This window comes from Vicugna pacos, chromosome 18, assembly GCF_048564905.1.
Source record: "Vicugna pacos chromosome 18, VicPac4, whole genome shotgun sequence".
Taxonomy (NCBI): Eukaryota; Metazoa; Chordata; class Mammalia; order Artiodactyla; family Camelidae; genus Vicugna; species Vicugna pacos.
The window spans coordinates 20,884,347-20,912,159 of NC_133004.1; the positions used below are offsets into that span (position 1 = coordinate 20,884,347).

Here is a 27,813-nt window from a genome sequence, read left to right on the forward strand (position 1 = left end):
CTCCGGCCGGAAGGGGGCACGGCCGGCCGTTTTTCCGGACCGGAACTTCCGCCTCCCGCGTGACGCCAGGGTGGGTGCTTTACGAGGGCGGACCCGTGGGCGGGACAGAGCTCGGAGGACTGTATTAAAGGCCGGACGCTTCCGGTGGAGAGGCGCTGTGGCGGGGCTTGCTGGGATCATGGCGGAGAATCACTGCGAGCTGTTACCGCCGGCCCCGGGCGGCCTCGGGGCGGGGCTGGGGGGCGGCCTGTGCCGCCGCTGCAGCGCGGGGCTAGGCGCCTTGGCCCAGCGTCCCGGCAGCGTGTCCAAGTGGGTCCGGCTCAACGTCGGCGGCACCTACTTCCTCACCACCCGGCAGACGCTGTGCCGGGATCCGAAATCCTTCCTGTACCGTTTGTGCCAGGCCGACCCCGACCTGGACTCGGACAAGGTGAGGGCCGTGCGGGCCAGCCACGAGGGTGCGGGCCGCCCCGGTCGGCGGCTCGCTGCGGGCCGCCCCGCTGCACGCCCCCTGCCCCACGCTGAGGAGACCCGCCCGGGCTCCGAGCCCTGCGCTCCCCTGGTCGCCAGCTCGACCCGAGCGCTCCCCGCCCCCAACCCCGACTCCTTGTCCTGGGTCGGGGAAGGACAGGACGGCGCTCTGGCGCCCACCATCCTCGAAAGTACCCCACCTCGAGGTGTCCCTCTGTCTCACCCTTTCTGCTTTTCGGTGGAGATTTCCCAGACCTGGGACTCTGCTATGGATCTACTTTTTCCTCCCTAGATTCTTTTGCCCCTGGTGTGAACACCTCTTCTCCGTCCCAGTGTACTCACCGGCTCTGGAATCAGAGAACCCTGGCGTTCTTCTCATCTCACATTCCAGTCGTTTGACTTAACGTTGGCGTAGGGGGGTTGACACGGGTGGCCTGCCTTTCCCAGTGACTTGCATTTAGAGAGTTGGCACTCCATCGTTTTCAGCCACGACACGCAGCCACTCAGCAGTCTCAAAAGGTGCCGTCCATAGAGTGATTTTTTCAAAGGAAATGTTGCTCATTTTAATGGGTGGCTTAAGGGTGTCAAGGAAAAGCCAGATAGAAAATCTTTTTCAATCTGCTTTCTAATTAACCCAGTTTTTCTACTGACCTCTCAGAAGGATAGGAATCTCTAGGTTGGTTTGCAGCTTGTCTTTCATCAGATTAAATGTTTGTACTGTTGTGTGGATGATAATAGAAACTGTTGTGATTATTACCTTTACAAGACTTGTGTGGTGAAGAGGAATATGTCTGTACAGCGCTGAAACTCAGAAAAGGCTCTGTTGGAAGAATAGTTGTTACCTATATTTATCCTAGGCAGTTCACAAGCCTTATTCTAACTTTCCCGTGTCTTTCACTTGAGCCTACGTAATTGCGCTTGGCTTTGTGCCTTGCCAGCCCAACGTTTGCCAGGCATCGGCTTCCCAGAAAGATTCAGATCCCTCTTCAAGTTCCAGAAGCCTGACGGAGACCATCCCCAGTGTGGCACGATCTTATGATCAGGAAATGAGAACTCGAGTTACCACAAAACCACCGTCATGGGTAGAAATCAGGGTTTGAGATGTCAGTGCTCCAGTTCCCTCTCTCCCCAACGCTCCACTGTTTCCATTCGTCATTTGGCTAAGCTCTCCACTCTTGACCTCCCAGAAAATAACAGTCATGTCCAGGATAGAAATAGGCTTTTATTAGCTGTGTTTTCCTTTTAAAGCGTGAGTGTATGTTTTACTGTTTCGTTTTTCTTTTTAAATAGTGAGTCTTGGTGGTCATTCACTTGCATCTCGACTTGAGCGTTTCTGTCTTATATATTGAGTCCGATTTCCCATGGCTCTTGTTCATTGGGTTGTTTTAAGGCAATGACTGTCTACTAACTGAGACAATAGGTTCAGAGCCAATTAACTACTTTGCACAGTTAAGTCAATTCATCCCTTTATTTTACTGTCAAGACTATTTAAAAAGTATGCTTTATTGTATAGGAGTCCTTTGGGGGAGGGTTATTAATCTATCAGGATATATCTGTGTTGTAGTTGCCTTTTTACATTATCATCCACTTAACCAATTTTAGATTTCCAAATTGTAAACTCAAAATTTCAAATGTGACTGTAATGCAGCAGATACAGTTTCTGTCTCATAAAATAGTTGATAGTAAATGAGGATTGGTTTTAGGCACAGATGTGACTTTTGCCAGAAAGAGTAATGTTAATTTCCATTAGTCTTGGTAGTAGAGTGTTGTACTTCAGATGAGAAAATGTGTAAGGTACTCATTCTTCTCAGTTTTTTCCCCCTTTGGTTCTGCTGAAGAAATGTCCCAGAGATTCACCCCTAGGTAATTAAACCTTCAGTGAGGAATCTGAGGATAAGGGTGGAGGGGAGGGGATGTTTAGCCAAGTGGGATGTGGGACGCTAGTAATTATGTGATAGAAGAGACACAGGATGTTGATTCACCTGTAAAAATCTCCCAAGCCCTGACCTCACAGTTCAGGTTAATGAAAGCATACCTGGTAGATATTCTTAGGGCTGATGGAAGATTTCCTGCTGGGCATTTGACTAGTGTTTATTGAGCAGCTGTGCTTGCGGAGTGCCTGGGTAGGAGTTGGGTGGGGAAGCTTAAAGGGGATGAGTTCCAACAAATGAAAGACCTGGAATCTTCCAGGAACCTGATGGGCTTGGAGAGTGCCTGGAGTTTGCTATTAAATGCAGAATGTCTTGGTGGGGAGTTTGGCCATGGAGCCATGATGGGAGAGGTGGTTACAGGACATTTTCCTGGAGGAGTGCTTTTTTAAATAGCCGACAGACAGGATTGGGGGTGGGGTGGGGAGCTGGGCTGCAACTGGTCTCCCTTCCCCTAATTCCTCATGCTCCCTGTCTCAGGACTGAGCCTGGGGCCCACTGCCCACTATGCCACAAGCCTCTAAACCATTAACCTCTTGTCTCAAGTTCTGAGTCTGGGCCCACTGCTGCCAGGGAGGTCTCTTTACGGACAGCCCAAGTGTGAATTCTCGCTTCCTCCTGATGCTTCCCCCAGCAGGGCTGTGTCTGCGTTATTCACTTCGGCATCTGTTTACCTGCCATCCTGGGACATTTTTCTCTCCCATGTTCCATTAGGGGCAGGCCAGGTGTAATACTGGAAGTGCTTTGTGAATGCTCGACATGTGATTCATTTGGGGTATGTCTCTTGGTATACCATGGTACCTGGCCCAGTGGCATTGTTGAAAACAGGTTAGAGTCTGTTCAGAGCTGAATCAGTCCCTGCTTCAGTGTAGAGATGCTTTAGGAGTTACAGGGAAACAGGAAATACTACTACTTGGTGCTTGGAAACCATTCAGATTAAGTAGGATTTGTTTTTTGGAGGAGGGGGTCAGTCTCTGCAGCTGAGCTAGGCCTGGAGAAAACTGTGTTTCACATGACAGGTCATGGCATCTGCAGTTCTTTGCCAGTGCTCACCCTTGGTGTACTTGGTGTTGGCTAGAGTTTCAGGATTAGAAAGACAGTGAAAGGAATTTTACAGACAGGACTAAGTGATGGGGGTGTGGGTGGAAGGACTATCTTTTAAGCTGCTTGGCAAGAGAAGTAGGGATTACTTAGAGTGAAACGGCAGATTATGTCCCGTGTGACTAAGTCAGAGGCAAAAGGCTGCGAGTGTCGCGTGCTCCAATGAGAGGCCAAAAGGGGAGTCTTGAGACCCTGGTGCATTTCATTTCACACTCTGATGGAGGATGTGGCCCTGACCACATGCCGCTCCTTGCCTGGTTCAGGACCTGAGCAGTGGTGCCTCAGTGCAACAGGTTGCTCACTCTTAGTGGATGCTGCGGTCACCTTTTCACAAAGCCCCCGTACAAAGGCCCTTTAGACCTAGCCAGCCCACAAGCTGGTGCAGAAAGTCCTGAGAAAGGACTCGCCTTTTGTGAGCAGAGCTGCTTCGGGGCGTCAGAGGTTCCCGCTTTGGGCCATCTGAAGGATGCCGGGAGGAAGTGGTTGTCAGCTGCAAAGCAGTTCCTCTTTCTGCCAACTGCACTGGCAGCCTTTAGTTGCTGTTGTCCAGCAGGGCAGTGACTGGTCTTGTTTAGAGTAGTGGTCACAAAACTGTGGTCCACCTGCCTGATTTTGCAAATAGTTTTGTGGGAACACAGGGATGCCCACTCCTCTAGGAGCTGTCCATGGCCGTGCTTACTTGGAGTAAGTGCTTATGGTTTCTCTCCAGAGATTCGTCAGCTCAGCAGTCAATGGGCCAGCAATCTTTTTCAAGTCCTTTGAAGGAGCTGGCTCTGGCCCCCAGAGAGGGGTCTGTGTGGCCAGGGTGTCAGTAGGCCACCTCAAGCACTGTGCTCTCACTGGGCCTTAATTGGACAGCTCCCCTCAAATTTCAGAATGCTTGTCACATTCTGATCCGAATAGAATAGGCAGAATGTGGGTGCTGGGGGATACAGAGCATTTTTCGTTGTGGCAGAGTTAGACTTTGGACTCAGGCCTGCCTTTGACTCCACCCCCAACATAATGTGCTGTGTGACTTGGGGTAAGTTAATGTACCTCTCTGAGCCTAGTCACAGAGGAGGAGTTGTGAGAATTAAGGAAGATGAGAGGTGTAACCCCTCCCCATGCCAGGTGCTGGGACACTGCAGGAAATAGATTAATACTCTTTATTTTACTTTTGTACTTTGTTTTTAGAATGTACCAGGAATGCTTTTTTCCTTCCCCTCCCAATATGTCTTTGTTCCTGTTTGTCACTTAACATACTCAGTCAGCACAGACCTCTGTGCTGGCGGGGAGCTCCAGCTGCTGGCCCCTTCAGTCTCCTTACTTCCCAGGCTGCCACTTCATGCTCCACCCCACCCTCTGGGCTGATCTTAGGCCAGGCCCTGCAGGGCGGGTTCCCAGCTTTGGGCACTGGAACCTGTGCCAAGGGGGAGGGGCACAGCTTCCTGGGCAGCCATCGAGTTTTCTTATAAGAAACTTGATGCCCTTGAACCTGGAGAACACAACCCGAGTTCAGGTACCATCCTCTGTGTGTGTTTGGGGTGGGCTCATGGCATCCAGGAGGCCCCTGAGTTGGTGGGTAGGGTGTGCACTGCGCATCTCTCCCCGTTGTCCATGTTCTGGTGGGATCTAGTTTCCTTGGCAATCAGGCTTCTAGGATCTTGGCCTGGTTTTGCAAGGCAGGCTTGGTTGGGGCTGGTTATGGAGGTGATGAGCTGGGCTAGCCCCTCACTGCTAGAGATAGGCTGAGGTAGGTTTTTTGAAACAAGAGAGGGAGAGGCAGGTGGTGCTGGGCGCCAGACAGTCCCCGGTGAGGAAGGGGAGGTGGACAAGGGCATAGGAGCTTTGGGCCTGTCCTTTGGCCCCAGCAAGAGGGAAGGGTGAACTCTGCACTGGATGTACCAGCGGGGCCGAGCGTAGGCAGAGAACAGAGGCCACCTTGGAGCCAGCAGGGCGGTGGCTGTGGGAGCAGCTGGCGGGGAGGGCTCAGGTGCCTCACAGAAGCAGTGGGCTGGATGTAAACCCTTGGTGAGGCATCCTGGCTGCAAAGTGTCCTGTCTGACAGCCCTGAGTGGCTGGCATCCAGGGGACTGGAGATGGTGGGCCTGAGGGAGCTACTTCTCCAGGCCAGCAGAGCCACATGGGAGGTTTGCAGCTGGGGACCCTGGTTCTTCCTCCTGTTGCTTCTCTCCCAGGCAGTTGTCGTTCCCGCCTGTTTCCATCTCAAGTTGACTTTCTTGTGCCAGCAGTTTTATGTTACATACACAACACACACACACACACACACACACAGGCCACCAAGCTAAGTAAGGTGACTTCTGTAGATTTATGTGCAGGTGTTCCATAGCTGGAGTGTCCCTAAGGAGGGAAGGGCCTCGGAAATCGGGACATATGGATGTCCCCTGGCCTTGGGACATGAATATTCATGGTGCTGTGACCTGGACAGGTGGCTCTCCGCTGGCAGGTCCACCCACGGTGTCCTGCCCACGACTGCCCCACACCCTGGGGTGACCTGGCTCCTGTTTGCATCTGCACAGTTGATGTAGCATCTGCTCTAAGTGGGCCCTGGTCCTATGGAACTGAAAGGTCCCTGTGAGCCGTCCCCATGTGTTCATGGGGCTTGGTTGGGACCCACCGAAGGTGAATTGAAGCACGTTTGTTCCAGGAGAAGAACTGAGAGCCTCATGCATGGGGGTCCCTCCAAAGTCCGCTTGTGTTTGCCTCTTTGTGAGCCTCATTCGAGTTGTGTGTGTCATTCTGAGTTCTGTTTCTAAGCCACATTCTGGGGCTGAGGAGTCACCCTGTGGGTCAGGGCCCTGAGAGCTGGATGCTGATTGGGATCTGAGAGGGATCGTTTCCTGAGGGTGGGAATGACCCGGAGCCCTGACATGTGCACCCCATCTCCACCCAGAGCCCTTGCTTTCCCTTTATTCCATGCATGTGCCAGGAGGAATCCCAACCTCTGGGGGTACACAGGGCATCATGGGGTCTCCAAAGGAAAGCCGAGTCAGAAGCAGCTGGCACTCCCACACATGTTAGCGCAGTTCTCAGTGGGGTCCTGGCCCGTTCTGTGCATCCAGTGCCTGGACAAGCCCCCGGTCTCTGGGCTTCCGTTCCCTCATCTGTAGTTGGTGATGTCTGAGGCCTCTCCTGGGTAATGGATTTGACAAACTAGAAAAAAGAGAAAAGAGGGCAGAGGTGAAGGTTTTAAGTGAAACAGTTACTTAAAATGGATAATTTCAGAGTAAAAACTAAATATTACTAAATCGGTGAATTACCAGTGTCGATGCACAGTTAATACTATGCTTTCACAGTTAGACTTGAATGGGGAAGTTTGACAGTATATCTTGCATTTAGTTTGGGATGCTCAGCCCTCTTCATTTCAAGTCTCCAGCAGCCATGTGTTTCTCTTGCCACAGAGTAGTGATCATGTTCCATTTCCTGGTGTGTCTGTGGAAATTGGGAAGGTGGTTGAAAGGAGCTGGGTGTGCATGCTCTGCAGAGGCCCCACGGAGCTAGAGTAAGACGTGTCAACTGAATGAACTTCCATTTAGAATCTTGCATGAGAGCCTAACATTCTCGACCCTTGCTCCTGATGGCCATTTTCAGGACCATGTGCATGGTCCAGTCAAGGGGGTGGCCGGCCCACACCGGACCCACAATGCTTTGCTGGGCGGCGCGTTTGAGACTGCCTTTAACGTCAGAGCTGGCGCAAGTACGCAGGAGAACCTCGGTCTCAGGAGTTTTTTGGTGAGTGGCCCTCTCAGAGCATTGCTTCCTAAGCAGCATTGTGGGCTGAGGATGCCGGGCTGCTCGGAAGGGAGTGGACAGGGTGGGGCTCACTCAGGGTTTCCAGTCAGGATTATCTGCTCTGCATCTGTTTGTCTGGAGAAATGACTGCGGGCAGGGTGCCCCTGGTTATGGCCAGTTGGTCATCTCTGTGGCCTGGCAGCTGCCTAGGCTCAGGGATGCAGGGATCAGAGTTACCCTGGAGAGCGGTAGCTTGGCCTCCAAGGCCAAGCCTCCTTGGGGTGGGATTCAGCCAACGTGGGCACCTGTGAGCCCCCACCCCAACCAAGCAGTATGTAATGGACAGGGAGTGGTGTCCATGGAATATTTAAGAGCAAAGTCCAGCATTTCCGCTTTTTATGTCTTTAGACTAGATGTATATTTTAAAAGCCAACAATTCACAAATAGGTCATACGCTCATTCAGTGAGAAGTGGGGAAAGTCAATAGAGGAAAATCATTTGTTGAGAAAGCAATCTTAATTCTGGCTCTTTTACAAAAAAAAATCCAAACCTCGCCACTATATAAATGTAGCACACACTTGTTACATAAACCAAGAAGAGGACAGAGAGAGGGAGGAAGAAGAGAGATCCACGTGTCTTGCACCCAGCCAGCGTTAATGTCTCCCTCTAGTTCCTTGCGGTCTCTTGTAAGTGTGACCGTCCCGAGAGCACATGTTGAGGTTCTCCTGTGTGCTGGCAGTGGAACGACGTCAGCGCAGCGTGCCAGCAGCCGCTCTGCGGGCACCCCTGCTGCTGGCTTGGGTATCACAGAGACAGTTTCTATGCTTTTGCATAAGGGAGCCTAAGACTTCAGAATTTAGGGTTTGGGGATACTTTTTGTTTTTCTGTGTTTGGTCTTTTTCTTCATTTCTGTCTTAGGATGGAGGCCTGGGGCCACGTGAGGTGCTGAGGGCCCTCACGCTGTTGTCAGTCGCCATCTGGTCGGCTCTGCCCAGCAGCAATGTCTGAGGACCTATGTTCAGGGCCGGCCTTTGCTGCCATCATCCCCTCTGGAGCACAGCTCCCATGCAGATGCTGGTTTTCACATTGCTCCCAGCTGTGTGCATCTAAGTGACAGTTGGTCTGTGGTCCTCTGGTCCCAGGGGAATTTAGGGCCCCCCCCCCCAACACTTCTTGTCAAAGCTGAAGTCTCCTTTCTGATGCGCCCAGTACTGGAGCCTGTTCCCGCACGCTACTGCCTGGCCCGTCCTGGCCATGGGGCCTTGGCCTTGTTTCTTAATGAAGCCCATCTGATCAAAATGAAGCCATGAGAAGAAATTGGGTCAGAGAGCCCCGTGGAGTCTGCGGAGGGAGCCGCGTGAAGTGCCACGTGTCAGTAGCGGGGCTGGCTGGGCTGGCTTGTCACTGGTTGTGGATGACACAGCCTGTCATACAAGGCCCTTCAGCATCTCAGGGTCCACCCATGGGCCTGCAATCCCAGTCGAGGTGGGTGGCCCTCCCCTCTTGGGAGGGACTGCTGGGGCCAGCGTGACAGCCACCGGACTGAGCGTCCCGCCCTCAGCGTGGTGATGCCACGTGGGAGAAGCCTGGTGTCGTCTGAAGCCCACTCTGGCCTCACCTGTACTTTCAGAGGGGCTTGGGCATTGGGTCCGGGGTCACCCCAGGGTGCTGGCTGGTGTTCCCCGAGGTTCTATTGTGGGTCTGAGTGCCCAGCCCCTGGCTTGCTCTCTCTCCAGGGGTGCTCTCGCCTCAGCTTTCTCAATCAGGATGTTTGACTGAGTGCCCAGGATGGCCTCCCTGAGGTTTCTGGGAAAACTTTTTTGTATTAAAGACAGCAAGGATTCAAGTGCAGAATTCACATGGCCTTTTCAGCTAAGCCGTGAACTGCCTAGGCTCTGCTTCCATTTCCTGCGTGGGGTGTTGGTGCGGGGGACGCAGGCTTCCGAGGGCCGGGCCAAATGTGCACCCACTCTCCAGGGCTTTGGCTCTGTGCTTCCCTGTCTCTGTGGCCAGGGCACGTGGCTTCCACTGCCTTGGAATTTGTGCCCCCCTCCGCCCCTGACAGGCCATGAGCCCAGCCCTGTCGCCCCAAGGAAGAGACATTGACCCCTAGAGCCAGAAGGGCCCCTGGCATCATCTTGGCTGAATATCTCATTTGACAGGTGGGGAAACTGAGGCCTGGATCGAAGGAGTGATGCACCTTGGAGTAGCTGATCATGAGTCTGGGCCCTGAGGGGTTTGGATTTCCATGCTTCCATCACACCTTGGCTCTGTGCCCCCATCTGTGGTGCCAGGGGCCATGCATGAGCCTGGCCTGGAGGAGCCCATGGCTGGTGTTGGGAGTGCCCCACGGGCGCAGTGTGCTCTGAGCTGAGAGGCCAGGCCTGGGGTAGGACTTCCTTCAGTGACTTGACCATGGGGTTTTTGAGTGGAAAAACTGCTCCTGTGGGGCTGGAGCCTCAGAAAGGGAGAGCAGCGTGACCTGCACATGCCTCCCCAGCCCTGCCCTCCTCGGCGTCAGCCTAGTGTCTGGAGGCCCATCCCCAGCTCTCCAGTGCCTTGTCTGGGCTCCCGTCCATGTTCCCTCTGCTCTGGGCAGCGGCCCTCTCACCTGGCCCCTTGTCTCCTTCTCTGTCCCATCCCCTGTCCCTCCAGGCTTCGAAGGCCGGGTCACATCTCTGTGTCTTGTGCTCTCAGCACACTGTTGGCTGAGTACTCTTCCTCTTCCTCTCCCCTGGATCCCAGTGCTGAGCGAGATGCCTAGCCCTAGATGCCTTGGCCCATGTGACGAGGAAGGCTCCCTGGGGTGTCCTGAGGGTGGAGATGAGCCCTAGCTGAATCTGATCTTTCCTTGAAGACCTTCTGCCAGCTGTCTGCCGAGGTAGCAGTGCACCGACGCATAATTCCTGGGCTTGGTGACAGGCAGATGTCACGCTTGTGCTCTTCTCTCATGGGAGGGGGGACAGAGAAGAGCCTCTGGATTCCAGGTTGTGGCAGCCCCACCCCTTTCTTCCCAGATCTCAGCCCTTTTTAGGAAATGGGGGCCGTTTTCACCATCACAGCCGCTGAAGCACCATTCTTCTGGAAGCTGATCCTTGCTTGGGGAACAGTAGGGGTCTCCAGGAGTTGGGAGAAAAGGCTAAGGGAGCCAGGCCGGGGGGCAGGGGCCCATGGGATAGGGTCTGATCAGTGCTTCCTTCAGTGGATAGGACATGAGGATGAAGTTGGGGGTTCGTGTGTGGTTGGGTGCTGCCCTTGGGCACAGAAGGCCCATGGTGGGACCTGGCGGTGACCTTTCGAGGCCGGGGACTGGGCCGAGTGCCTGTGGTCTCCGGGAGAGAGAAGGGGTGCAGAGGCTCTGGGATGAGTGGGGCCTGCCAACCAGTGAATGCAGCTCTGGGTCCCAGCACCCCTCATTGATTTCATCTAAGAGTAGGCTTTCATGGCTTTATGGGCTACAGAGGGAAGCCCTTGAAACCACCAAGTTCTGCTACACAAAATGCCAGAATGTGATGCCTGTGAATGAGAAATAGGGCCCTAAAACAGCATGTTGCTTCATGGTTGAGACACCTCCTGCCTCCCTGTGGGTGTGAGCTCTGGTGCCTGTGGGCGCACACCACCTCCCCTGGCAAGATGCCTCACACTGTGCTCCTGGGGCCTCAGCCGGCCAGCTGCTCCCACATCTCCATGGCCCTTGCCTGCTGAGGACCTCACCTGTGTCCCGGGTGGCGCCCTCTGGACAGGGAGGCCACATCGACTCTCCTACTGATTTACAGTCACCTTCTTGTCTCAGAGCCAAGGCCTTGGCACCTGCTGCCCTCCTGGAGCCGTTGATCAGGTACCAGGCACCTCTGCCTGGGGAGGGCAGGTGGGCTGGTATGGAGGGAAGAGCTGTTTGGTCCTCAGCATCATGGTAGCCCCACTGGAAGGCAGTGTGGGCCAGCAGACCCAGACAGGCGTGCAATGGATGCCAGGGCTCTGTCGCTTCCATGCAGACAGCGGTGGCTCTTGTCTTTCGCCAAAGACCCTCCCACACCCGTGCACTCTGTGGGCTTCCACAGGGCTCCACTCTGGCGGGTTCTTTGTGTGAGGACTGTGGCCACCTCCCTGGCTACAGCTTCAGTGGCCACTGAGCTGACTTTGAAGCCCATGGGCTGTGAGAATCCCTGACACTCAGAAAGGGCCTGGTCCCTGGGGGAGGAGCTGGGGCCAGCCCAAGTACAGAAGGGTACCTTCTGAGGGTCTGTTTGTAGATAGCTCAGACTCCAGGAACTGCCACCCATGAGGCCTCCTTGGAGATCTACAATCACTGGGAAGCTCTGGGGTCACCTTGCCCCGGAAAACAAGGCTCTACTCTATGGGCTTCTGACCTCCAGCCCTGCACATTGGCCCAGGAGGAGCCCTGAAATGAGCAAGGGAGGCCTGGGCTGCAGTATCCTTCAGATCCTGACCCTTTGGGGTTCAGCCCTGCCTTTAGAACATCCTGTGAGGGAGAGCGCATTAGGTCACTCTTGGTGGGTGGTTCCTAAAATGACAAAAGGACAAACTTTCAGGAATTTTGGAGCTGTGAAGAAAGGGGCCTCATACACAGTCCCCTTGCCTCAGAGTACATGAAGAGAGACCACGTGGACACTACAGAGCTCAAATTTGGCTTCACGTGCACTGGCGACAGATGAGGGTCAGCGCCGCGAACACTGATCGGGTCCGGTTGTGGGTTAGACGCAAACTGCCCGCGTCTCTCCAGCATGTGGCCTGGCTGTGGGGATGGCGTTTTCTCGTTGAGAATTCACTGTGGTGTGTTATCTTTGTAGGATGAAACAGGTGCCTATTTAATCGACAGAGACCCCACCTACTTCGGGCCTGTGCTGAACTACCTGAGACACGGGAAGTTGGTCATTAACAAAGACCTCGCAGAGGAAGGTGAGTCGCTGGCAGGGCTGCCCATTGGTCCACTTAGACTTGGCCCCTCCAAGCCCAAGTCACCCTGCAAAGTGTGTCCCAGAGCCCCTGCCCTCCTGCAAGTGCCAGAGTCTCCTCACTTGCTCCCCCACGTCCTCACAAATGTGTCCCACGAGGCAACAGACACTTGTCTCAAAGGCCAAAGGGCTGCTTGATGCTGACCGTTCCCCTTTTCTTCCTCCAGGGAGCGAAGACAATCCAGCGCGGGTCGGGGCTGGCTGGGGACTGCAACCCCTCTCCTGCCTTAAAGAGTCTAGTCTGTGGTGCCTCGGGGGCTCGGGCTCCTGCCCCTGAGAGGCACTCATTCTTCTGGTTGCCTTGGTTAACAGCCCTTGGGCCTGTACCTTCTTTGCTTCTGGGGGATTCTTGTGTCCCCCCCGACCCCAGTTCTGCCTGCCTTCGCAGATGCCCTGCTGTGTTCCCCTCTGGTCATGTGGAGTGGGATGCTGGTTCAGGTTAGGGCATTGGCCCAGCTTGGAGTCTTGGGGTCCTGAGAGCCCAGGGCTCTTTCATTCTCCTGTGCTTGTGGTCCCGGGATGACTGCCTGTATGGAGCTGTGCCCTCTCCCTCCTTCAGCTCTAGCTCATCTTACTTTGCTTCTCTTCTCGGCCTCCGACTGTGTGTGTCTTTGGCAGTATCTTTTTCATGTGTGCACACTGACATGTCTTCTCTGCATGCAGCTGTGCCATTCTAGGCTAAACTTCATTTTGCAGCCTGTTCCCAACATGATTTGTTTAGGAAGGGTACTTGCCGGGGATCAGGCCTTGCCACCTGGCCTCGCTCACCTGCCTTCAGGGGAAACGCCCATACATGTGCCCTTTCCACCTGCCCCTCTGAGCACAGCCCTTGGAGTGTCCAGACCGAGGGAGGCCGTGCCTTTCAGGCCCAAGCGCTTATCCTATGGTTTCCAGTGCTTATTTACACCCCACCATCCCCACCTGTGGATCAAAGGGGAAGGGTTGATAGGATGTCTCCACATGTCATCCTAAGAAGTGACATTCTTGGTGCACCTCCTTTGGGACCCTGAGAAAGGTGTCTGCCTGGGCAGCTGCTGTCCCCACCCTCTGCTTTGTCGAGTCGCTAGGGAACTCGTTGGCCTCCAGCTCGAGCTGGTCAGATGGCCAGGGTCCACATCTCTGAGCCTCTGGTGCTGCCAGCACAGGGACCCTGCTGTGCAGAGCAAGGCCTGGTCAGGACAACTGGGCACGGCACCAGGAGGCATTCACCAAACCTGGAATACCCACAAGGAGCCCCAAGCAGAGCCCCTTCGATTCATTCTTCAGAGTGTCCTAGAGGTCCAGAGCCCCTCAAGAGGGAATGTTGCTGACGGCAGTCTTTGGGAAAAGGGGGGTTCCCAAGTTGGCACAAGTCCTGCAGCTGGGAGCAGCGTCTCAACCAGCCGTATTCTACCTGAGTGACGTGGAGACCTGCACAAGGCCACCTGTTAGCCTAGGACAGACAGCTGCAGGTGTGGAGGGGAGAGGCCCAAGTGACATCCCGAGTGCACTGCGTGGGGACTGTGTGTGAACTCTGTACCCAGCAGGTCACGTGGAGGGACTCGGGCCAGGCATGCATCTGGCAGACATACCCTTTCCTCGACTGAGCCCTCTGTCCCCCATCCTGGGGCCCCGAGAGCCCGCAGGGCCTGCACAGAGTCTGTGGGAGGGTAGTACGGGGGCTGAGCGCTTCCAGGGGTCTGGGCCGAGCGGGGCGCCGGGGCCACTGCAGGCCAGCAGAGGCACAGCCATATTCTTTCATCTGGTGAAAACTGCAGTTATTTTTCTTTTTTCTAGGGGTACTGGAGGAAGCAGAGTTTTACAATATCACCTCACTAATAAAACTTGTAAAGGACAAAATTAGAGAGCGAGACAGCAAAACATCACAGGTGAGACCAGTGACTAATGTGCCAGAAGCTTCCTAGGCCTGGCGTGAAGGCACAGCTCGCTCCCCTCCCTCCTCCCTGGAGTTGCCCTGGCGCCCGTGGCCCGCCCTCTAGCTGCCTCCTGCGGTGCTGCCAGCTGATGCCCACTCCAGGGGGCGAGAGGTCCCATGGGGGTGAAGAGGGGCAGGAGAGCAGGCGGCCTCCATGGGGCTTGAGTGCGTGGCCGCCTCGGGAAGAGATTGCAGGCAGGGCAGCATGAGTGCAAAAGCCCTGTGGCAGCCATATGCTCAAGCTGTTCCAAGGGCCCACGTGGCCCAGGGAGAGCATGGGGGAGCCGGTAGTGACAGTGGAGGTAGGGTTCTGCAGGTGTGTGGACTTGGCCTTTGCTTGGAAAGAAGGGCTCAGCCAGTGCCCTTTGTGCTGAACAGTGTTCCCTGTGGGCAGATCCCTATACGGGACCCATTCACACTTGGCCACAGTGAGCAGTGCTGGAGCCAGCACGGCCACTCTGCTGCCCACCAAGCCAGTGTTGTCACAGAAGGTGTGTCTAGCACCATCCATGAAGGGAGGCACCAGAGGGTCTAAGGCATTAGTTTTTGCTGTGGCACCAGCTCAGTGCTACGGAGCAGAGCGCCAGACCCTTGCCCAGTGAGTTACCTCCGCCAGGAAGATGCTGCAGAGCGCTTGTTCCCTCAGAGCTGCTATCACTACCTGAAGAGTCTCCACTGAGAATCCTTCCACTGCCACTCTCCGCTCCCTATGGACTTTCCCACTGGGCACCTGCAGGCCCTGAGCTCCACCTCTTGGCTTTTGTGAAGAGACTCGCTGACCACCTGGCCACTCAGAGTGGCTGGTCAAGGGTCTGGGGAGGGGCACAGTGCAGTGACTGCAGTGGGAGGCTGGGGCCCCCCACCATGCAGCCCCCAGCTTTCTCTTTGCTGCAGGAGCTCCTGGCGTGCCAGGACAGTGGGAGGGGACAGTGGGAAGGGACAGAGGAGGGACAGATGTGTCCACAGTCTCCCTGATCATTTCTGGCCAGTTTGCCGCCTCCTTCCTCTCTGCCCAGCTGCCCTGATTATGAACCATGTGACCTGGGCCCATAGCAAACCTCTTTGATTGTCTCCCCCTCCACATGGTAGAGGTGACGATTCCCCCGCCCAGGGGACTAGCAGGTCAGATTAGGTCTCACAGTGTCATTCATTATCACAAATGACAGCACCTGGGCTGCGTGATGATGGCCAGGGTTCTAAGAGCTATGGCCTTGTCACTAGCGTGCTGTGTCGGGCTGCCACCTGTAGCGGGAGTGGCAGCTGTGTCAGGGTGGATCTACTGCTGGTGGCTCCCCGAGACCACGTTTGGAATGTCGCTCAGCGGAGGGTGAGCAGATCAGAAGATCTTCGGGCTCATATCTGAGCTGCTGTGCGTGTCTGAGAGCTTTTTCTAAGAGCAGGGCTGAGGCTGGCCCTGCCTGGCTCTTGAGGCCCTCCCTTAATTCAGACACTTGGTGTGATTCCCCTAAGGCATGAAAATGGGTGTCCTCATGTGTTTACATCTAGCCACAGGTGCTTCTGGGATTTCAGGGACATGACTCATTTTATTTTGGAATTTAGAAATGGAAATATTTTTAGAGGCGGACGGGGAAGCAGAATACGGCAGCTGTTCCAGTGTGTTTGTTTTGCTTTGGTGGATGCGCTTGGGGTTCCTTTGGGCATCATGACGTGAGCCCGAGAGGTGGAAGGAGACGTCTGCCTGCCTGGGTCCCCTGCCAGGCAGTCCCAGGGTTAGCACAGGGGGCAGGGTGGCCAGGCGGGGCAAGTGGCCCTCTCACCCGTGGCCGTCATTCTCGCAGGTGCCAGTGAAGCACGTGTACCGCGTGCTACAGTGTCAGGAAGAGGAGCTCACGCAGATGGTGTCCACCATGTCTGACGGCTGGAAGTTTGAGCAGGTAAAGGGCCCCCTGGGTGATGGGAGCTGGCAGTGCGGTGGAACTTTTAATAATAAAGGCCCTACAGGGTCCCCAGGGCGGCTGGCCCCAGGGACTGGTAATGAGACATTGGGCGGCCTGCGGTTCCTGGGAACACGGGCCCCTGTCACTGTCGTCCTAGGTATATCTCATGAACAGTGCCTGTGCCCGGTCCTAATTGAATTGGTCACAGGCGCTTGGGTGGGGCAGGGGGGAGTTGTTCTTAGGGTCCCCCACTCCCGCTTCCTCCCCAGTCTTCTCTCTGCAGTTATTCTTATTCTAGCCCATTCTTCTGGGGTGGAGGGGTGTTCTCTGCTGTTCTGTAGCATCTCTGTGTGTGTGGGATTGACATCCTGAGTGCCTCCTAGCCTGGCCCCACCTCCATGTCCCCTCCCGTGTCTGCCCAGCCCCTGCTGGCCCCTTCCATGTTGGCTGAGCAGATGGCAGCTCCTGGCACCTCTGTGCTGCCGTTGGCACAGATGCCCTTTCTGGTGGGGCTGCTCTGTGGCTCCTCAGCGCCCGTCCTGCCCTTGATCGGAAAGATGCTGCAGGTTCTGGCCAGCTGTGCCCTTTACTTTCCTCAGCTCTACTTTTGCTGGGGCTGATGTGACAATCTGTGTATACCGAGTCCTTTTGCCTCCCTCTGTCCCTCCCTCCATGGGCTCTGGTGTTTGTTTCCACGTGCGCGCTGGCTCTCGTCCTTCGGAACTGCCATCCGTTACCTGTGGACCTTGGAACATGGCAGGGATGTCCTCGGAGTGGGCAGGACCTTCCCCTTGAGCTCATTGTCATTTTTCCTCTTTCTCAGGCAGAGACTCTGAGGTTCGGGCTATGACCTGCCCAGGCCCTAGCCCCCTGCGCTGGTCGGGAAGGGTAGAGAGCAGGTGTGGGGCCCTAGCCCCAGGTAGCAGCCACCCTGCTCGCCAGGCCCCCTCTGGCTCCTGAGAGTCTCCTCTGTTGCCAGCTTCTGTCTGGGGCAGGTTCTGTCCACAGCAGGAAATTAAGGGATCACCCTGACCTCCCTTGTAATTAAGGCTACCTCTTTTTTGGAGTCTTTTGATTAATGAGTCATGTTGTAGAATGCCTAGAGTCCCCGTAAAATGTCATGAAAGAGAGGTGTAGTCAGCATTTGTGTCCCACCCTGCAGTGGGGGGGGCGCAGCCACCAGGAGTCCAGGGAGGCTCCTGTGGTTGCATTTGCATTCCTCACACTCTGACCCCGTCACAGTCACGCCAGGCTCATGCAGGGACAGAAATTACCCACCACCCCTAGGTGGGGAGCCTGGCATAACCTGAGTGGCAGTCGCCAGTTTAGGATCTGTGAACTAGGTCACCCTTTGTCAGAGTTAAGCCCCGTTTGGCTCTCCAGCTAGAAGGGAGAAAGGTTCCCCTGCCTCCTGCCTGGGTGTCTCCCTCCCCCTGACCAACCTGGGGACTTGATCCTGAGCTCCTCTGGGTGGATTCCAACTCCACCGCAGAGATGGTTCCTCTCTTCCCCCGAGTCTCACCTGTTTTGCCCATTTCCTCCCTCGGGGACATCCTCCTCCAGGTTTATGCCAGTGCAGCCCCAGAACCAGAAGCATGTTAGTTCACTTGTCTGCCTCCCAGAAGCAGGGGCTGGAACTGCGGCAGGGGAAGTGGGGCTGGCACCCGGGACCCTGTGACGTGGCGATTGCGAACCCAGGCTGCCCAGTGATCAGTGACAAGGCCAGAGCGAGGCTCCCAGCGGGTTCTGGAGGGGCTTGCGTGCCTCGTGAAGACATGGTCTCTGGGCAGACCTGAGCACCCCTCTCGCTTGGCTGTACTCACTGCGTCCCCCTCCCTGACCTCTCCTGGGCAGATTCATCAGCAGAGAAGCTGAAGGTCGAAGGGCCTTCCAGGAGTTGGCTTAATAATCAGCACTGGTAGCTTCGCTATAATTGTAGTGGTTTTCTTTTGAGTAATTTTGCATTTAAAATCACAAAGCCCTTGGTGGCTCTGGGATGGGCTGGAGCAAGTGGGCCGGCCCTTGACTCCTGTGTGGCTGTGGTGGTGACCTAGAGGCCCATGAGGATGCAGGGCTGTGGGCATGTCTGCCATGGGCCCATATAGACCGAGACTGTGGCTGAGGCCCATGGAGCCATGGCCCAACCTCTGTCTTGGAGATTCGGGCAGCTGGACTTTTGGCTCCTCCTGAGCCTGTGAGAACCAGCACGGCCCCCTGCCGACCTCCCCTCCCACCACTGGTGTCTGCCTTTCTCGGTCAGTAGCCCCAGGGTGAGGAAGGGTCAGTCCTGGCTTCCCTGGGGAGGAGTTCGCCCTCACGTGCGTGAGTGTGTAAGGAGGGAGCAGAGGGCCACCATCCCACTGCCTGCCCACCCCCCCCACACTCCAGCACTGTGCTCCCCTCACTGGGTCCCTCGGCATCCCCATGGGCCCAGCCAGAAACCCAGGGAAGAGCTGGCCATCCCACATGTTTTATGTGTGTGGTGGCATGTTTGTGCAGGTGCCTGTGTGCCTGAGTATGGTGGTTTGAGGACTTGATTTTCCATAAGTTCATTAAAAATCTCTTGGCTGAACCCTGTCCCTTGGTTTCCCTGAGTGTTGGCCATCCTTGCCGTGGGTCTTTGCAGGCTGTTTCCCTCCTGGTGGGCGGGCTGAGCCAGGTGCACATGTGGCTCTCTGCCCACATCCCTCTGGCCTTCTCTCCTCCCAGCTGGTCAGCATCGGCTCCTCCTACAACTACGGGAGTGAGGACCAGGCTGAGTTCCTCTGCGTGGTCTCCAAGGAACTGCACAACTCCTCATATGGCACGACCAGTGAGCCCAGTGAGAAGGCCAAGGTGGGTGATGCTGCGGCCCGCGGCCCGCAGTGGGTGCAGGTAAAGTCGGGGATGCCCGCAGCAGGGCTGAGTTTCTCTCCTTGAAGCTATGTCATTTCTTACTATCCTTGTTGGTTCTTCTGGCCACACCGGCTTCCTAGTGGCATGCTCAGCCTCGCACTTCTTGTCCGTCGTCACGTAATTCTCACCTGATGTATCAGAAGCAGAGTCCTGGGATGAAGGACACGTCCATCCACAGGACACGGGTGGTGGAGCGAGCGGTCTTTGGGCACAGGCTCCCTGCAGGGTGAGCCCCTGTGGCTTCCACAGCCCCGGCCCTCCTCCCACCTCTCTTCTAACCAGCAGGGTTGTTCCTGGAAGTGTTGTCTTCCAAACCTACCAGTAGGGGCTACACTTTTAAGTTTAAGCCACTGTGGGCTATTTTTCTGGGGACTTGGGATGTCAAAGCTGGGGGGCAGGACCTCCTGAGCTGCACCTGTCTTGGATACATCCATCCCAGGCTGGGAAGTCATGCTGCTTTGTAAACAGAGCAAGTCCTGCAGATTTTGTGATTTTTAGACTCCATGGAGTGTTGCCTTGCCCAGCACTGGCCGGTTCCTGTTGAACTGCGCTGGCTCCCTGCTGAATGTCTGACTCTTCTGTCTCCCAAGGAGCCAGGGTGAACATGGCCAGCCCTGTAGTAGGGAGCAGCTGCTGGCCTTGCCTGGAGGCTACAGCTTCTACTGGCATCTTGTCTGGGCTCATTCCTGAGGCTGGGGCCTCCAGCTATGTCTGTTCTTGTGGAGTCCAGCATCCATCGGCCTGGGCAGGACTCCTGGACCTTTGAGCCAGGTGGTGCCTGAATGGTTCCGCAGCCAGCTCTGAAGGGATCCAGGGGATCTGTGGTGGCCAGGCTCGGTGGCCCTGGTGGAAAGCTCAGGTGTTCTGTCAAGGGGTGCTAGGAGTGGGTGTGGGAAAGGCTGGAGACAGGAGGGTTTTAACTGATGACATTAAGCCAGGGACTCCCAAATGCTTCTCAGGCTCTTGGCCAGATGTCACCCTGGCCCCTGCCTGCCTAGAGCTGCCCTGTGAGCCTTTCAGGGTCTTCCTGGGAGGTGTGGGCTTGGCAATGGATGGCAGATTGCCACGCCTGTGGCCGTCCTCCACCGGGCTCGTGGCAGCCTTTTCACTCCAGCATGACTAGGGCCCTGGGGCCTCCAGAGTCCTCCCACCACTCCCTCCACCCCCCACCCCCTGGCCTGCGTGGGCGCCTGTGGCTGTGTGTGCTGGGTCCAGGCTGTTCCGTTGCCTCTCAGGACAGGATGTCACGGGGTCAGCGTGGGTCTCCGTGGTCCACTGGGAACAGAGGGGCCCCAGTGCCTCACCTAGGGATGTGCTTCTTGTTGAGTTGGGGTAGGAGACGACTGTACCTCCTGGGAGCCCCCAGCCTCACAAGGAGCCATCTCTCTCTGAGCGTTTGCAGGGCTTTGTTGTACATTGTCTATTTTTAGAAGCTTTTATTTCTGAACTTGAAAAATTCTCATAGGCGAGCTCACCAGGGCAGCCGCCCGAGCTCATTTCCGTCAGGTGGCTTTTCAGCTGCAGAAAGGATGCGTCTGCTGAGGGAGCTCCAGGCGTGACCCCAAATCCCTTTGCCATTGAAAACAAGGCCCTATTTCTCTCTCCAAAAATACCTGGCTCTGAAGTGTGGCGGCCACAGTGGCTTCTAAGTTGGGGCAGTGGCAGGAGCTGTCATGGAAGTGGATCATAGCCGGAGCCTCCAGAGAGCCATGGAAAACTGTCACGGCCAGATTGGCAGTCGTAATTTAGGGACCCCTATGCACAATCTTGTTAGGGCAGCATTCCGTGTTCTGGGGGCAGTGAGGGTCACCACTGTGGACCTGCTCACTGGGTGCCCGAGGCATGGGCCAGCCACCCTTTGTCAAGGTGGAAATAACAGGAAAGAATGGATGAGGGTGGTGGGGCAACTCTGTGAGGGGACCAGTCCACCCAGGAATGGCTGCCATCAACCCCAAATTCAGGGCCTTCCCAAACCATTCTCCGATTCCATGATCTGTTGGGAGGAGTCAACTCACTGAGTGCGGTTCTGCTCATGGTTACAGTTTATCACAGGAAGCACAGAGGGGTAGGGCTCAGACCTGCCAGGGGAGGGTGTGTCGGATGGAGGCCAGGAAGTGTGCCTGACATGGAGCTTGCGTCACAAAGGTGCTGCTCGTGGAGTCAGGGCTTGTGGCGATGTGCACGGAGCATTGCCCACCACGGATGCTCCCCCAGCCTCTGTGTCCAAAGGTTTTACTGGGCTCGGGCACGTAGGCATGATTATTGATCAATGATAGAACACCCATGTGCCTGATCACAGTCTCCAGGCCCCTGGCCAGCTGACCCCACCCTCCATCACACGGTCAGACTGTCTGGTGTGGCCTGGAGGTCATGGCCTCCCCAGAGCTGAGGGCAAAAGCCAGACCTGTGTTTGGGCAAGGTTTAGTTCTTCAGGACACAGAGGGAAGAAAACTCTGGAACTTTGGGAATGCCAAGGCCCAGGGTTGACGGGGCTAGTGAGACACTGAGCCTGTACCTTCCTCGTGGTGTGATCTGGATGAGGCTGGCCTGTGCCTCGTCACACACACAGCTGCGGCCCCTGGCCCTAAGCACCTGTGCTCTCCACTGCCTCCTCGTGGCCTGTCTGGGTGGGCTTCCCTCCGTGGCCTCCTGCCTCACCCTGCACTGACGGTGCCCTCTCTTCTTCTCCTCCCTGCCGCCTGCTGCATGCCGAGCCAGAGTGACGATGAGGACACGGGTCACGATGGGGATGACTCAGATTAAGTGTAAATGTCATGGTGAGCCTGCTGCCCTGGAAACTGACCTGGTACCTTAGCTTCTTTGACCCCAGCCCCTCCTCCACTGCATCCATCTCATGCCTGTAGTTGACAGAGAACCTTCCACAGTAGATGCCAACTGTGTAGATCTGCAGTGGAGCCAGTCTGTCTAGTGGCACGGCTGTCTGTCCCCCAAGGATGCCCATGTGGGTGGGGTTGGGACTGTGGCTGGGGGCCTGAGCACTGTGTGTGTCAGACTTAGGAAAGGCCCCCTTCCCATGGATGTTAGCAAGGACATGGGCCTGCACCTCCTGGGGACAGGCAGCCCCCAGCCTGCCAGTGTTCCCATCTTGTTGCCAGGCCACCCATGGGCTCAGGGCTGTGGAATCAGGGCTTATGCCACAGAGGGTGGGCCGTGATCCTGACGCCAAGCCCACGACACCCCTGCTCCCCTATGCCACAGGCGAGGAATGCTGGTGGAGAGGAGTCTGTGTGGACTCTCCTGTTGGCCCCATGGTAGAGACTCCATGATGCCTTCTCGGCCCCCAGCTGCTCCCCAAGTCCCTGCTGCTTCCTAGGTTCTCTGTCATCAGAGGGCGTCTGGTCTGCTCCCTTGACTGGTGCAGGGGAGGTCGAGGCCCAGAGAGCAGGGAGCTTCCCTGCTGAGCCCGGCAGGTGGGGACCTTCAGCCTCCTCCTGGGAGGAGTTCGGGAAAAGCCTGCGGCCAGCCAAGCACGGAACGCCAACAACCAGCCATGAGAGGTCTAGTCTAGGGGTCACAGACTAAGAACAGCTTTTATGTTTTTAATGTTATTTTTCTGGTGATTATGTAAGTACATAACAGTTTTGCTGTTTGACCCAGAAATCCTTAAATATTTACTATCTGGTCCTTTAAGAAAAAGCTTGCTGGCCCCTGATCTGGACTGGCACTGACCAGGGGGCGTGCAGCACGCCCTCCATCTGTGCTTTTAAACTTCCTGGTAGCCACGTTAAGGAAGTAAAAGGAAATGTGAAACTTATGCTAATATTATTACCTAGTAAGCGCATAATATTGTCATTTGAGCCAGAAAATCACTGAAGTGTTTTACTTGCCTCTTCTCAAAGTCTCTGAAATCAGGCATGTAGTTGGCATTTGTGGCCCATTTCGGTTTGGAGTGGCTGCACCTTAGGGGTTCAGCTTGACTTTGGCCTGGGCCGATGGTGAACCATGATGGGAACACGAGACTGGGGGAATGTGGGGGGCGGGCAGGAGCCCTCGTGAGCATGGAGGAGTCATGCCTGCTGGCAGCTGCTGGGCCAGCCTCCAGGAGGAAGGAGGGGCCTCTTTCAACACCACTTCCCCCCAGCCTAGTTACAGACTTTGCATCTGCTTACAGGAGCTTCTTCGGTGGCCCTAACGCAGGGGTCTGGACTGTGGGAGGGGCGAGCATGGGCTGGTCACCAGGGCAGCCTTGGAGTGGGCCCTGGGGCCTGGGTGTCGCAGGGTGAAGTGATGCCACTCCGCCTAGGCCCACCACGGGGGTGCTGCACACTGTGCTCATCCCACCCAGTCCCTGCGGCCCGACTCAGACCTTGTGGGCAGTGGCCCAGGTGAGAGTCTGACCAGGACAGACAGGGCCGTGACTGTCACAGATCCTCCTTAGGAGACAGTTGTTGGGGCTCCGGCTCTGGTGGGGTGGCTCCTCCTGTGTTGTCAGCTCGCTTCCAGGCCACGTGATGGTTACATGGGCCTCATCGCTTCCACCACTTCATCCCGTGAACTCAGATGCTCCCTCTGCTCTGCTGGGCCCCCACAGAGTGAGCAGCTCTCTGTTCCCGGGCCCCCACAGACTCCAGCTTTCCCAGCAAACAACCAAGATGACAGGGCGGCAGACCCTTGTGGGACTAGTGCCTTGGGGGCCAGAGGGACCTTGTGGGCTGAGCAGGGACATAGCTTCACCCACCCCAATGTACGACCTCTGACTCTGTCCCTCTGGCAAGGTCTTCCCGGGCTTTCCCAGTGAGAAGGCAGGCCCTGCTGAACTTACGGGCTTGGGGAGCCGTCAGAGACACAGTGGGCACAGCCTAGGGACAGCAGGGCTGTGGCGTGCATCAGGATGGGCTGCAGCATCTCCGCGGAACCTGCGCTTCTCTTGAGTCATTCAGAACAAGCCCTCAGGAAACGTGAGTGACTGGCTGCATGGCTCTGGCCAGCCATCCTGGCTGGTGAGCAGGAGGTCAGGGTTGCCTAGGTGCTTGAGAACCTGAGAACTTTACCTGCTGCCCGCCAGGCCCTCCTGGGCATGTCCCCGTATTGTGCCAGGGCTCAGTGACACACAGTGTCCTCAGGGCTGTATCTCTCTCAGCCAGAAATTCAAGTGGAAAATGCCCCCGGGAGGCCATTCTTGAGCTGCCGATGGGATTGCAGGGAGGGTCATCTTTCAGCGCCAGCCTGGGCGTGGTCGGGCCAGGCTGGGACTTGTGTGGCTTTTTGATCCTGATCACCTGGTGCTTAGCAGCCGCACTTGACATACCGAGACAGCACACTTTGCCAGCTCTAAATTGACCCCTGGCTCATGTGGGCTTCTACCTCCAGCTGGCTCCAGGCCTTGAGGAGCTGCCAGCCTGATTTGGGGGAAGATGGGAGGCACAGATAATTCTAGTGGTGAGGGAGATGGGGATACTGCTCAGGCTCTGAGACGCTGAGGAGGCGTGGGAGTGAGAGGGTCAAGGATGGTGGTTGAGGGGTAGCAGGCTCCACAGGGATGGCATAGTCCCCCAGTGGGGTCAGGTTTGTGGCCTATAGAGTCCTGTCTGGCTATAGCGAGGAGGGGGCTGACTCCCTTGAGGTGGGTGGTCCAGGTACAGTTACGACCCCAGCCAGGCAGGCAGTGTGCAGAACGAGTTGGCAGGTATGGTTGTGGGGGTGACAGGGCAGGCCCAGAGTCCCAGGTGTCTGGGTTGTTGACCAGGTGCAGGGTGGAGGGGACATGGTTTGCAGTGGAGGGTGGAAGAAAGAAGAGGGGTAGGTTGGGGTGGGTCCCTGGGGACCCTGGTCACACATATGTGTGTTTGGCTCAGAATCCAGCTGGGCTGGAGAGAACGTCAGGAGTCAGTGCCTGTCAGATGGGCAGCTAAACCCCAGGTGGGCTTTGGCACCTTCAGGAACTGAGAGCCTCTCACCCTCAGGAGACCATCGGGAGAGATGCCGCGGGTCCTGGGGCTATGCCCATGAGTCTCAGGAGGCATGGGGGGGACAGGCCCCCTGCGGCCTTCCAGGCATGATTGCTTGGTGGTTTCTCACAGCCTCCACAGTTCACCACTTTCCAAGTCCTTCTGACGTCAGGCTAGGATGGAGGGTGGGGAGAGCTGGGGGGCCTGCCCTGTGTGGGGCCTGAAGGTGGGCGGAGCCAGGCCTGCACAGTGATGTCTCTGCCTGCAGCTGGCCTGGGCCACACCTGCTCTTGGACCCTGGCCCGTGGTGGGCTCCACCCAACTCAGGGCCACCAAGTTCCCAGCTGGCTGCCGGCTGCCTTTTCAGTCAAGGCCCTAGTCCTCACTGTCTGCATTTGGCATTTTCAGATTTTGCAAGAACGAGGTTCAAGGATGTGAGGATCACAGTGTTGACAGCTGAGGAAACGTACCTTTTCCTGAGAAGCAATGATCCGCTGTGTCGAGGAAGCTCGGCCGTGAGAAGAAACCTGCTTTTGACAATTTCTCTAGAGATCTGGGTGTGACTCCTTTTTTGCCTCTGAGGTGGGTGGTGAGAGACGGGACCAGCTGTCTGAGGACAGGCGTCCCCACTCAAAGGTGGCACGCTGCCCCAGTGGGCGTCTCCATGGGGACCTCAGCTTGGCTTTCCCAAGTGCCACTCGGGCCTGAGGCAGGACGCTCCTGACTGACCCCTTTAATCACCGAAGATCATTTAAAGGACAGCGTTCTTGGTGCTACATAAACAGTCTGTAACGGAGCCCTGGCCTCGCTGGTAGTAAGTGGCCACAGTGCCGCAGCCCTGGGCTCTGGGTGTCTGCTAGTCGCCCTTGCACACACCAGGCCCTGGGCCCTGGGGCAGGGCGTCTGCTCTGCCTCCCAGATGTGATCGGTTGGGGCTTCTCCCAGCCTCCACGTGTTCACTACTTCCTGGGCCTCCTTTAGAGCTGGGCTTCCCTGGCCTGACTGGGCCTGGCACAGTCACAGCTTCTCCATTTGTAATTTTCGTGTGAGAAACCTTTGCATCCTTTCTTTCCCAATGTGGATAGACTACCCAATGCTTTTACTTCTTAGAAATGCCTAAAAGGGCTGCTGCCTTTTGGGCTGATCTGTTAAGTCATTTAAAGGGAGGTACAAGTTTTGCCTCATCCGACCCACCCGAGGGCTCGAGGGGAGCTGGCGCCCATCAGTGCCTTGGTCTCGCCTGGGTTGGAGGTCGGGGTGGGAGGCCTGTCCACCTGGCTTCTGGAGCTGAAACTCCGGGTCATGTTGAAAATTGGATGTTTACAGCGCATCACAGACATCTCTCTCTTGCCGGCTCTCTCGTTCTCTTTGTATAACTATGCAGTTCTCTCTGACACTTCTGGGGTGTTTGGGACTTCACACGCAGCCCGCATGGGCTCTGCCCCCTGACATGATGTTGGAGCTACTAGGATTCCTTTGAAAACCACTGTCCGCATGCTTCGAGAACAGACCTGCCTCGGCCGGTCATGGGGACTGTCATTCTGGGGGATCTGGCTCGGTGGGCGGCTCTCTGCTTCCTAACCTTCGGCTCCCAGGGGAGCTGTGCGCACCAACCGCTGGGGCCACCCCGCCTCAGGCCGAGGCCCCAGCACATCAGGTTCAGATGCTTTTGGAGGCTTCTCGCCTGTGCCCTCTCCTTCTTTGCCAATATTACCTGATTAACCAAGTTCTCTAGCACCTAGGACTTACCTCCTCCTTTTTGTAAGGTCTGTTGTATCTTGTTAAATGTTTGGCTTCACCTGTTTATAGCAACCTTTCTATAGGGCACACTTAGCCCCTGGGGACCCGGCCTCCCCGAGGAGCCCACGGAGGTGGGCGGCCCTTCTTGGCCTCGGGGTGCACCTGTGGGGCGCTGCTGGCCGCTTAGCGTCGTTTGGTTTGTGACCTTGACATAATAGATAGGCTTGTGGGTTTTTTTAATTTAAAAATATTAAGACTTAATTCACTAAAATTTATTCTAAGGGGATATTTATACTTTTGTACTTTTTTAGGTATCCGTATTTTATCAGCTTACAGTTTAATGCCTAAGTTTCCCCTGAAAATAGCTAATAAAATTGTGTATTTATGAATGAGCATAATAACTGTTAGTGTCTGAAAATGCGTGGAAGAGCTGCAGCCGCAGAAGCACTGCCTTGGGCTCGTGGCAGCCCCGGGCTGTCCGCCCGTACACCCACTGTCCAGCCTGGGGCTGGCAGATTAGAGCAACACACTCCCATCTTCCCCCTCGGGCCCCTGGCCCCAGCCACCTCACCTCTCTTGCTGGTATCATGCCCCCATCCCTGGGGACAAGGAAATCATCTTCAAGTGCTTTTTTAAAAATTAATGATGCCCATGGAATTAAGTGTGTGCACCTGTCCTGTCTCTTCTCTGGCCAGAAGCACCAGCTTCAGGGAAATTTCTTTGAAATTCCTTGTCCACCCTGCTCCACCATGGCCTCTCTGGCTCCCCCTGGTGGCTGCTCTTCAAAAGCTTCCAGGATGACCAGGCATTATGGGAATCCCCATTCCTGTGTTTACTGGGAGAGCGCTGGCTCCCTGAGGTTGGCTAAGGTGTCTTTGACCCCAAGATGCTGGTGTCTCCTGCTACCCAAACTCCCAGCTTTTGGGGAGTGTCCATCCTGTTTCCAGGGCCAGTCTGACTGCCCAGGCTTGGGGGTGGGAACCCTTCTGCTGGGGCCAGGGAGGAGGGGCCTCTGGGGTGTTCACTGTATAGTTTGGGGCACATGGGGAGGGACTTCAAATTCTCCAAGGAGCTTGCTTTCTGAACAGACTAAACTTGGCATCTTCAGGTCCTTGAGGCCAACAGCAAACCTGGACTTGCTTCCAGGCCGCTCTGCTAGGGAGAGGCCCCAGAGCATCTCGGGTGTCCCAGCTGAGGTCGGGGCTTGACTGCTGACCGAGCAAAGGACTGGAGAGGAGACAGCCATCC

At 56.0% G+C, this 27,813-nt stretch overlaps 1 protein-coding gene across 1 annotated transcript; it reads left to right on the plus strand.

Annotated features, from left to right (window-relative positions):
* The first annotated feature begins 140 nt into the window (after nt 1-140).
* KCTD5 (potassium channel tetramerization domain containing 5) lies at nt 141-26,958 on the plus strand. The gene is made up of 6 exons (XM_072942488.1): nt 141-430; nt 12,044-12,152; nt 13,985-14,076; nt 15,923-16,018; nt 18,731-18,856; nt 25,234-26,958. Exons 1-6 carry the CDS (start codon nt 179-181, stop codon nt 25,261-25,263), a joined length of 705 nt encoding a protein of 234 aa, XP_072798589.1. The 5' UTR covers nt 141-178; the 3' UTR covers nt 25,264-26,958.
* Nucleotides 26,959-27,813: the final 855 nt, after the last annotated feature.